Here is a 12,102-nt window from a genome sequence, read left to right as displayed (position 1 = left end):
CACTTATCTGTACTTGCCAGTAATATCAACTTTGTCCTCATTACTGGCTCCTAAATAGTGGGGTTTAGTGGCGTGTACGGCCTTAAATGCCATCTCTAGCCCCTGAAATGCTAGGCAGCCAATGAAGTCACCCTCACAGGACTATCAATTGTCAAAACTGCCAAGCATTCTTTTGTGGTGAACATCAGAAACATCGAACAGTGCAACAGTATTAAGGAATTGGACACGCTAGATACAGGAAACATGTTCTCGATGTTGGGGGAGTCCAGAACCAGGGACCACAGTTTAAGAATAAGGGGTAGGCCATATAGAACGGAGATGAGGAAAAAACGTTTTCACCCAGAGAGTGGTGAGTCTGTGGAATTCTCTATCTCACAAGGCAGTGGAGGCCAATTCACTGGATGCTTTCAAAAGAGAGTTAGGTAGAGGTCTTAGGGCTAGCGGAATCAAGACATTTAGGGAGAAGGCATGAACGGGGTACTGATTGTGGATGATCAGCCATGATCATATTGAATGGCGGTGCTGGTTCGATGGGCTAAATGGCCTACTTCTGCACCTATTGTCTATGTATCTATGTAGCACAGGGCCTTTGGCTGACGATGTCTGTGCTGACCATCAAAGATCTTATAGCAGAGCAAGATGGGTTACTCTCACGCAAACGTGTAGTACGCTCATGGGCAGATTTATGGGTGATTATAGGACCCATTTTAGCAACCATGCCCCGACATCTTGTTCCACCATCGTGTTCCGCCATCTTGCTTCTGGACAAAGATCGGATCTTTGTTTCCGCAGCGGGGAGAGGGAGTGAGCGGCCCGGGGAGAGGGAGTGAGCAGTCCGGGGCAGCGGGGAGAGGGGCCCGGGGGGGGGGGGGGAGGAGGCATTGTAGTGTGGAGGCAGGCGAGGGAGTGCCGGAGTGGGGGGACAGTTGAGGGGTGGGGATGAGGCCTAGTGTGTGTGAAGTTGCGGGGAGGTTTACAATGTTTCTTATTTAATGTCCCTTGTCTAGTCTGAAATAAAGTTTATCATTGGATCAGAAGAAATATAATTGTGTGTGTTATATGATTATATACATTTATATCACATTCATGGATGTGTGTTTATAAACATTTTATTCTTTAACAAGATTTAACAGAATTATGAACTAACAGAATTATGAATCTAACCCTATATCTCACACACAAAAACTTCCCCCGCAATGTCAATTACCCTGCGAGTCGGGTCGGTTCCGGTTACTACAAAATCAACTCAAACACTGCTTGTGAGCCATTTAAAAGGAAATTATTTAAAAAACATAAAAAAAGACAATTCCCAGAGTCAAATTTTATTCTTGCCAAGAAGTATGAACTGACAGAATTATGAATCTAACCCTCTATCACACACACAAACTGTTGCCCTGCCACATTGATTACACTGCGAGTCGGGTCAGGTAGGATCCGGTTACTAAAATGGGCGGGGAAAAATGCCCAGGATCCCCTCCGTAGAGTACTACACGTCAGCCCATTGTATTTCGCAGGAGTGGCCTATCTTGCTCTGCTCTAAGATCTTTGCTGACCATGGTGAAAAATTAAATGAATTCCATCTGTTTGCAATGACCCATATTCCCCTATTCCCTGCATGTTCATGTGTGCCGATATGCCTCTCTCATAATGATAATCATATCTCCTTTACCATTAACCCCATCTACCATTCTCTGTATATTCATTAAATATGTTTTTTTAATTTTTAAAGTGATGCCACTAGTATTGGATATTTTCATTCTATGTGTAAGCATCTGAGTCATACAATCTAAAATCCAAGATCATCTTTAATCAGTATTTAATCAGTATTACTATAGCAGTACAGAAGATTGTTATTTGTCAGAACATCATAACTGCTTCCAGGACTGAGGAGTACAGGAAGTAGGTGTTAATATAAATCGTACAGTAGGGTGGGGTTAGTGATGCTATTTCTACTATGATTGGTTGTCATGCATAAACCAATCTACACTATGCAAAAAAAGATTATCTGTTCTATCTTGTAATTTTAGATACTTCTGTCAGGTCTCCCCTCGGCCTCCTATGCTCCAGAGAAAACAGTCCAGTGGAAGGGAGGTCAGAGCCGATAATGGACTGGGCAGTGTTTACTACTTTTTGTAGTCTTTTCCTCTCCAGGGCGCTCAAGTTGCCGAACCAAGCCACGATGCAACCAGTCAGCATGCTCTCTACTGTGCACCTGTAGAAGTTAGAGAGAGTCCTCCTTGATAAACCGACTCTCCGTAATCTTCTCAGGAAGTAGAGGCACTGACGTGCTTTCTTAAAAATTGAGTTAGTGTTCTCGGACCAGGAAAGATCTTCAGAGATGTGCACGCCCAGGAATTTGAAGCTCTTGACCCTTTCAACCATCAACCCGTTGATATAAACAGGACTGTGGGTCCCCATCCTACTCCTTCCAAAGTCCACAATCAGTTCTTTGTTTTTGCTGGTGTTGAGGGCCAGGTTATTGTGCTGGCACCATATGGACAGTTGCTCGATCTCTCTTCTATACTCTGACTCATCCCCATCAGTGATACGTCCCACAACAGTGGTGTCGTCAGCGAACTTTATGATGGAGTTTGCACTATGACCGGCTACGCAGTCATGCGTACCTGATTCCATGATTACCTGATGGGAGAGGGGAGAAGAGGGAGTGGTCAGGGTGCGATTCGTCCTTGATTATGCTGCTAGCCTTGCCTTGGCAGCGTGAGGTATAAATGAAGTCAATGGAAGGGAGGTTGGTTTGTATGATGGTCTGGGCTGCGTCCACAATTCCCTGCAGTTGATAAAATGCTTTCCATGGTGCATAGACAGGAACGAAAGACAAAGTTTACGTTACAGATCCTTAAAGATTAACACTTCCATTTTCTGTTTGTCTATCAGATTTCTAGTATCTGCAGCTTTACCATAATTAAAATGTCCAAGACACAAGGAAATGTCAAAAACAGTTAAATTTAACAATTAAATAAATGTAAATTAATTGTGAAAACTACTTGAAATGTAATCTCCCACCTCATTGAAAAGAATGTAGTCACATACTAGATCTAACCTGGCATGGGTTTAGTGGCCAAATTACCTTGGGTAACTGGAGAAGCTGGTTTATACTGAAAATAGACACAAAATGCTGGAGTAACTCAGCGACTCAGGCAGCATCTCTGGAGAAAATGAATAGGCGACATTTCAGGTTGAGACCCTTCTTCAGACTGAGATTCAGCGGGAAAGGGAAACGAGAGATACAGATGGTACATACCACAAATGAACGAAAAATATGTAAAAAGCAACGACGATCAAGAAACATTACCATGGGTGTGTGCTTTTCGGTTCCATAAGGAGTTCGAGCGGAATGTGAATCTTCTTTGCCTTGTCAGCTATCTGGAAGTTCAACAGTATGCAATCATGTGAGTGACTTTACAGGATAATTTGTATTGTCAATCTGCCCTATCCTGCATAAATGCTGCATACCACTGCTTTAAACTGCCTGCAGTAATGATATCTATCTGGTTTGACCAGCGTATTTTTACTTGTCTATTAAGCTCTGTCATTTTTTTTAAACTGAAATTGCTCCTGCATGACAGCTCTGTTTTATTTTGCTGGAGGGACTTATATAAAGATGTTTGTTTGATTATTAGTATTCACAAACAATGTGTTATAGTAATGATAGGTGCAGTTATTGAAAACTTAGTGGCAGATAGAATTTGGAACTTTTTCTATTTCTTCACAAATTGATACGGTTGTATAGCACAGAAAAAGACCCTTCGGCCCAACTTGCCTTTGTCATGATGGTTTATTTAATTGTTTTCATAGAGTCATACCGAGTGGAACCAAGCCCATCGGCCCAACTTGTCTGTGTCATGATGATTTATCTAATTGTGTTTGTTTATCACGTATTGTCAGTTCTAACTCATTCCAGAGCTTGAGTACATCATTAAGGTTGGCAGTGAACTTGGGTGGTGTTTTAAATTGACTGCACGTTTGAATTAATATCCAGCTTTCTACTGGTTACTTTTTGAAGTTTTCATAATAGCAAAGAAGAACAATAGACAATAGGTGCAGGGGTAGGCCATTCAGCCCTTCGAGCCAGCACCGCCATTCAATGTGATCATGGCTGATCATCCCCAATCAGTACCCCGTTCCTGCCTTCTCCCCATATCCCCTGACTCCGCTATCTTTAAGAGCCCTATCTAGCTCTCTCTTGAAAGCATCCAGAGAACCTGCCTCCACCGCCCTCTGAGGCAGAGAACAGTTCTTTGATTCTAATGTTCCATTTTGACCTAACATTATATTTTAAAAAAACACTTAGAAACTGTATGCTCATCTTATTTGATGTGTGGATAATTTTACAGTGTGGTAATAGTTGAGCAAAACCAAACTGCTGAATCAGTGTCGGTAGGGACTGCATATGCTGGTTTAAACTGAAGACACGAAAAGCTGGAGGTAGACAAAATGCTAGAGAAACTCAGTGGGTGAGGCAGCATTTATGGAGAGAAGGAATAGGCGACGTTTCGGGTCGATTCCTTCGTCGCCTATTCCTTCTCTCCATAGATGCTGCCTCACCCGCTGAGTTTCTCCAGCATTTTTGCCTGCCTTCGATTTTTCCAGCAATCTGCAGTTCTTTCTTAAACACAAAAAGCTGGAGTAACTCAGCCGGTCAGACAGCCTCTCTGGAGAAACGGAATAGGTGATGTTTCGGGTCGAGACCCTTCTTCAGACTCTGCTGGAGGAACGTGACTTGTCAGGCAGCATCTGTGGTGGTAAATGGACAGATGATGTTTCAGGTTGCACCTTTCTTCAGACTGATGGAGTAATGAGTAAAGGTAGCTGATCGAGAGTCTCAACCTGAAATATTGTTGGTCTATTTCACTCCACTGTGTTCTTTCAACACTTTGTTTTTTTTGTTGCTCAATGTTACCCCGCCTACAGTCTCATGTCTTCAGTGTGGCAATAGTTGTCCAGACTGCAATAGGAGATGCACTTCAAATTTGTCTCTTTTATGTTTTGCACTTTGCCACATGCAAAATGAGACAGTCTTGATGGAAATATTAATGAAAGTGTCTGTACTTTTTAATTAACCTAAAATGTTATTCATCTTGTGATTTTTTTTTTAAAGTGCATACAACTGCTATTTGTACATGACCCTTATAGGTCAACACTAAAAGATATGTTTAAATGCATACAACTGCTATTTGTACATGACCCTTATAGGTCAACACTAAAAGATATGTTTGCAGCGTGAGATGAAGTAGCATTGAAGCCGAATGACCCTTTACAGTAAAAGTTGAGTGATCGCAGGAGTAGGAACTTGGCCTATTTATTTTAGGCTTGTATATCAGGCAGTTTAGTTTATTTCTGTATAAACCAGACACATGAATTGTAGATAGAATGCTTACTGGAAATATTGGAGGCAAAGAGTCATGTTGCAATTAAAGGATAAAGGAAAGGAAATGACAAAAGAGATGTTGAGGGAGATAACATAAAAGAGGAGACACACTGTTCCATCTCTTCCCCCCCTCCCCCCACGGTACCTTCCACCCTTAATCACCCCACCAGCTTTGCATTTTATCCTCCTTATCCGCCATCCCTTTGTTACTTACACCACCCATTTGCCAATTAATTTGCCACCCTTGCCTGCATCTACCAATTGGCAGCGTGACTCACCCGTTGCAGCAGCCCCTACAGTCTGTCTGTCTTTTAAAACATTTTTTGTCTAGTTAAATGTAGTGTTGGTGTTTTTTAATACTGGTTTAATACTGGTTTTAAATGTGTATATATGGGGGGCGGGGGAAACCGTTTAAAATCTCTTCCTTGTCCGGGAGACCCGACCTTTTGCCTGTCGAGTCTCCATTGTCGTTGGGGCCTAGCACCGTGGAGCGGCCTCCAACCTGAACGACCCGGGGGCTCCGGAGACTGCGGAGCTACGGACTACTCACCATCGGGAGCTTGCGGGTCCGGGGGGAGAGACCACTTCCCGGAGCTCCCGCAACGCGACTTCTCCAGCCCGTGTCGCGGGGTTGGAAAGACCCGGAGTGGGGTCGTACATCGCCCGGCACCATGGCCACGGGACATTCCAGCGCCCGCCGGGGGCTCCAACTTCGAGACTTTTAGACCGGGAGCGGGGCCGTAAATCGCCCAGCACGGCCTAAAATGTCCGTGGGACTTATCATCACCCGCCTGGGGCTTGGACATCGGGAGAGACATGGAGAACAGGGGAGAGAAAAGACTTTGCCTTCCATCACAGTAGGTTCACTGTGATGGATGTTTGTGTGAATTAAATTGTGTGTGTGTCTGGGAAATTGTCTTTGTTTGTATGGCTATGGCTGTGGAAACCTTTAGGGTTATGGACCAAGGTACAGTGAAAGGCTGTTTTGCATACTATCCAGTAAGAACAGATAATACTATACATAAATGCCATCAAATTCAAGTACAATAGATAGAGTATAGGGGAAGATGCAGGGTTCACAATATTATTCTATGCATAGCAGTGCATCAGTTCCATAGACAAAGTCCAATGTCCGCAATGAGGCAGAGGTGAATTGGACAGCACCCTAGTTTCTGGATTAACCATTCAGAAGCCTGATAACAGAAGGGAAGAAGCTGTCCCCGAGTCTGGTAGTGCATGCGTTAATGTTTCTGTGCCTTTATCTCTGGGGGAGAAGAGAAAATGACCGGGGTGGGAAAAGTCTTTGATTTGTTGGCTGCTTTCCCATGGCAGCGTGAGGTGCAGATGGAGTCAGTAGCGGTCTGTGTGATCTACTACTCGATGCAATGCCTTGCGGTCTTGAGCAAAGCTGTTCCTAAACCAAGCTGTGATGCAACCCGCTTTCTGTGGTGCATCTGTTGAACTTTGTGAGAATCATTGGAGACATGTTGAATTTTCTGACTCCTCAGCAAGTTGGTGTGCCTTCTTGGCTGTCGCATCAGTTTGGTTGGTTCAAGACAGTTCGTTGATAATATTAATGCCGAGGGAATTGAAGCTCTCAACTGATTCCACTTAGGGCATGTACTCCACCTTCATGGTCATCTATCCATTCCCTCTCAAGATGCTGCCTGACCCAGCCAGAGATGTTATGGCTGGATCTTAAGGAAAGGGGGTAACTAGAGAAAAAATATGAGGCCAAAGCAGTCACCTCTGTGTAGAACTGCAGGAGATGAGCATGGTCTTCAATTAGTACTTCTCCTTTGCTTTTACCATGGAGAAAGACATGAAGACTGGGGTATTTGGGACAGTTAATGGAGATGTCCTCTGGACAGCCCCTATTATAGTGGAGGAATTGCTAGACATCCTGAGGTGAATGAAGTAAGTAAGTAAGTTTTATTTATATAGCACGTTTTAAGTCAACTCTCATTGACACCAAAGTGCTTTACATAAAATAGATAATACGTTTTCCATACAAACTAGAGAAAAAGGTTAAAAAAATAAAGAAAATGGACACAAACGTCCCCCCACAGCAGAATCAAAAATTTCCACTGTGGGGAAAGGCACCAGAAAGTTAAGTCCTCTTCCTCTGTGAAACACCCGAGAGGATCTCAAGGTTTTTTTAAACACTCATAACTTTTTTCTTTTTTATCGATGGGAAAAACCCACGCATCCTGCTCAGCGGAGGAGGACTGAGTAAGATGACCAAAAATCATAACGATATATCGTAATGTCTTTTCTAAAATCAATATACAGCGCAGACTGGAAGTGGTCAAGATGAGACTTTTAATTATATAGATAGATTTGGATGAGAATGTAGAAGGCTTAATTAGTGAGTTGGAAGATGACACTAAAATAGTTTTTGTTTTTCGAAAATTGTTAATGGAGCATTGCACAGATAAGTACAAGGTGTTGCATTTTGTAAAGTCAAAACGGGAGGACCTTCAAGGGCCTGTCCCGCGTGGCGATGTTTTCAGCGACTGCCGACATCATTGACTGACGTATCAGGGTCGCCAAAAGATTTAAAAGATTTCGAAATCCAGCGGTGACAAAAAAAATGTTGCAGCACTTGAGCAAACGCCGTGCGTCAATACGTCATCGCGCTGTGACTTTTTTCGGTGGCCCAATACGTCAGTCAATGATGCCGGCAGGTGCTGAAAAAATCACCAGGTGGGACAGGCCCTTTGCTAGGGCTCTGGGGAGTTTTGTAGAGCAGAGGGATCTAGGAATGCAGGTACGTGGTTCTTTGAAAGTGGTGTCACAGGGAGGTAGGATGGGGAAAAAAGGTATTTGGTACATTGGCCTTCAACCGGGGTATTGAGTATAGAAATTGGGATGTTATGTTACAGGTGTTCAAGGCGTTGGTGAGGCCGTATTTGATTCGATTTGAAGCGACTTCGAGTCCTTGTAAAGCGCTATACAAATAAAATATTATTATTATTATTATTTGGTGTTTTGTGTTCAGTTTTGGTCACTCTGCTACAGGTAGGTTGTTGTTAAGTTGGAAAGAGAGCAGAGATGTTGCCAAGACTTGGGGTCCTGAGCTATAGGGAGAGGTTGGGAAGGCTGGAACTTTATCCCGTGGAGCATAGGAAGACGAGGGGTGACCTTATAGAGGTGTATAATATCTTGAGGTGAATAGATTGGGTGAATGCACAGTCTTTTACACAGGAGGGGAGCCAAGAACCAGAGGACATGGGTCTAAGGTGAGAGGGGAGGGACTTATCAGGAATGAGCTGCCAGAGGAAGTAGTTAAGACAGGTAATATAACACCATTTAAGAGTCACTTGGACAGGTACATAGATGGGAAAGGGCCCTGCGCGGGCAGGTGGGATTAGTGTGGAGGGGACATCTTTGTTGGCATGGGCAGGTTCGTTCTTTAATTGGCTTGGTAAAATTGTGTGCGTGCTAGCCTAGTGTGTATGGGATAGTGTTCGAGTTGGGGTGTGTGTTGGAGTGTGTTGATGGCTGGTCGGCACTCACCAGGTGGGCCATAAGGCCAGTTTCCGCGCTGTATAACTTGATGACCGGCTGAGTTATTCCTAAAGTTAAAGAGGGCTGCTTATGATTTTGAGGTTTGCAAAAGTCCCTGGAGAGGATTAAATAGTTTTAGTTTAGTTTAGAGCATGGAAATAGACCCTTCGGCACACCAGGCTAGCGCCGACCAGCGACCCCCACACGCTAACATTATCCCACACACTAGGATAGCACGCACAAAAGTTTACCAAGCCAATTCACCTCCTCACCTGTACGCCTTTGCAATGTGGGAGGAAACCGGAGCACCCGGAGAAAACCCAAGCAGGTCACAGGGAGAACGTGCAAACTCCATACAGACAGCACCCGTAGTCGGGATCGAACCCGGGTCACTGTAAGGCAGCAACTCTACTGCTGCGCCACCGTGCTGCCCTCACCACTGTAAATGAAATACAATTTCATTATCTGTTGCTTACCTCATGGCCTACACTTTGAGGCCTGGACCCTGACTGAAGGCCTTGAGCTGAGGAACAAATTGATGCTGAATGGCACCCAGGTGGACTTGTTTACAGGGCCCATGTCTTGGCTCATGTTTTCTTGAGAACAACTATCCAGCAGCCCCAGTTGGATGATAATATCTTGGGCAATTTCAATCCTATCTTGATGCCACGTGACTTTCGGGTCCTACGGCCTATATACCGTGGCCTATTTTCACTGTCTCGCTGGGACTATCCACTTCAAGTGACAGCCTTCCCTGATGATTGGTTTTCCAAGTCATGGTCAATATTTACAACAGAAGTTGAAAGCAGCTTGATAGAAAAGCATGCATCACTCCAAGATCTAAAATTGTGCTGGAACATTGAAAATACATTGGTGAAGACTTTGTTATTCTCCATTAAAGAACCACAAAGGTCTCGACCCGAAACGACACCCATTCCTTCTCTCCAGAGATGCTACCCGTTCCGCTGAGTTACTCCAGCATTTTGTGTCTGTCTTCGGTGTAAACCAGCATCTGCAGCTCACATGCTGAGAGAATGGGGAGTCTGGGCTTGTATACTCTGAAGTTTAGAAGGACGAGAGGTGATCTTATTTAAACATATAAGATTATTAAGGGTTTGGACACGCTAGAGGCAGGAACCATGTTCCTGATGTTGGGGGAGTCCAGAACCAGGGGCCACAGTTTAAGAATAAGGGGTAAGCCATTTAGGAGACGAGGAAGCACATTTTCACACTGAGAGTGATGAGTCTGTGGAATTCTCTGCCTCAGGGCAGTGGAGGCAGGTTCCCTGGATAGTCTCAAGAGAGAGCTAGATGGGGCTCTTAAAGATAGCCGAGTCAGGGGATATGGGGAGAAGGCAGGAACGGGGTACTGATTGGGGATGATCAGCCATGATCACATTGAATGGCGGTGCTGGCTCGAAGGGCCGAATGGCCTCCTAGTGCACCTATTGTCTATTCCTACACAGCAGTTTAGAAATTGATCAGAGTTGATAAAGTAATGGTAATACCAGAAGTACCTCAGTTATTGAAGCATGTCATCATTTTTATGACTCTTGCACATAAAAGGTATTATTTGCCAACAGATGGCCTTGTACTAGATTACGCCCCAAACAAGATTACTAACCTGCCTGGCAATGGATTACAATAGACATACTTTCAGTGCTGATCACAGGAAGTGAATCAGAAGTTTATGAGAGCAAACTTTGTTGAAAACCGCGAAACAGCAACAACACATCAAGAGGTACTTTTTTTTGCAAGATTTATCAGTGGAACAGCCGGGGCGTCGTCTGTTTTACTCTTTTATTGGTGAATCAGAATGGTAGGGGGAAAACCTTTAAAATCTTTCCCCTGCACGGAGAACCCGACCTTTTCCCTGTCGGGTCTCCGTTGTCATTGGGGCTGCAACGTGGAGCGGCCTCCGGCAGGAACGACCTAGGGCTCCAGTCGTAGAGCTGGCCGAGTCCAGAGCGGGTGGAGCGGTGGTGGCGCGCTGCTGCAACCCGACCCCGGGGATTCGGAGGCTTACCGCGGGTCCGGTGGACAGTGACGCCGGGAGCCCGCGGGTCCCTGCTGGGAGATCGCTTTTCGGGGCTTCCGCAACGGCGACTTCACCCGCCCGAGTCGCGGGGTCGAGGAGCGCCTGGAGCGGGGCCTTACATCACCGTCTGGCACGGCTTCAACGGCTGCGGGACTTTGCTAGCGCCCGCCGGGGGCTCCAACAACAGAACCGGAGCAGGGTCTTGCATCACCCGACAATTGCCATCGCCCGCCGGGGGCTTTGACTCTGACATCGGGAGGGGAATGGGGAGAGCAGGGGAGAGATAAGTTTTTGCCTTCCATCACAGCGAGGAGGAGATGCGCTGTGATGGATGTCTGTGTAAATTGTGTTGTGTCTTGGGTCTTTTTTTCTTGTGTGTATGACTGCAGAAACAACATTTCATTTGAGCCTCTATGAGGTTCAAGTGACAAATAAACTGTATTGTGTATTGTGTGTCGAGCTCACCCATTCAGCAAAACTACAACTGGCTCCTTCACGGACCATTGCTATCCACTCTCCTGTAGGTGAAGTAAGGAGATAACAATAACTATTCCATGATACAATGGCAATCCTGAATACATTGCTTTTCATGAACCTACACATTTACACAAGAAAGTATGAAGTATGAAACCTCATTGGATCTTGCAGAATAATGAAAGGCATAGATGGTGTGGATGTGGAGAGGATGTTTCCACTGGTGGGAGAGTCTAGGACCAGAGGTCATAGCCTCAGAATTAAAGGGTGCTCTTTTAGAAATTGACATTTTTAAGGTGGAGAATGACAGGTTGTTCATTAGTAAGGGTGTCAAGGGTTATGGGTCAGAAGTCGGGAGAATGGGGTTGAGAGGGAAAGATAGATCAGTCAAGATTGAATGGCGGAGTAGACTTGATGGGCCGAATGGCCAAATTCTGCTCTTACAACTTATGAAATGTTCTGGCCTGAACTGCAAATTTCTTACAACGTTCATAATAGACAATAGACAATAGGTGCAGGAGTAGGCCGTTCGGCCCTTCGAGCCAGCACCGTCATTCAATGTGATCATGGCTGATCATCCCCAATCAGTACCCTGTTCCTGCCTTCTCCTCATATCCCCTGACTCCGCTATCTTGAAGAGCCCTATCTAGCTCTCTCTTGAAAGTATCCAGAGAACCGGCCTCCACCACCC

The 12,102-nt window shown here is 45.0% G+C and overlaps 2 protein-coding genes across 3 annotated transcripts in view; one reads left to right on the top strand and one right to left on the bottom strand.

Moving 5' to 3' along the window:
• Positions 1-12,102, top strand: part of sema4f (sema domain, immunoglobulin domain (Ig), transmembrane domain (TM) and short cytoplasmic domain, (semaphorin) 4F) — a 155,218-nt gene that overhangs the window by 20,651 nt on the left and 122,465 nt on the right. The gene's annotated exons all lie outside the window — the stretch shown is intronic.
• On the bottom strand, positions 1,423-4,264 carry LOC129715034 (uncharacterized). Its single transcript, XM_055664861.1, has 2 exons — positions 3,314-4,264; positions 1,423-2,640 (listed from the first exon to the last, which is right to left on the bottom strand). Exons 1-2 carry the CDS (start codon positions 3,314-3,316, stop codon positions 2,011-2,013), a joined length of 633 nt encoding a protein of 210 aa, XP_055520836.1. The 5' UTR covers positions 3,317-4,264; the 3' UTR covers positions 1,423-2,010.

The sequence above is a fragment of the Leucoraja erinacea genome, chromosome 48, assembly GCF_028641065.1.
Source record: "Leucoraja erinacea ecotype New England chromosome 48, Leri_hhj_1, whole genome shotgun sequence".
NCBI classification, from domain to species: Eukaryota; Metazoa; Chordata; class Chondrichthyes; order Rajiformes; family Rajidae; genus Leucoraja; species Leucoraja erinaceus.
The sequence above is the reverse complement of the archived record's forward strand: the minus strand, read 5'-3'. Positions and strand labels throughout refer to the sequence as shown.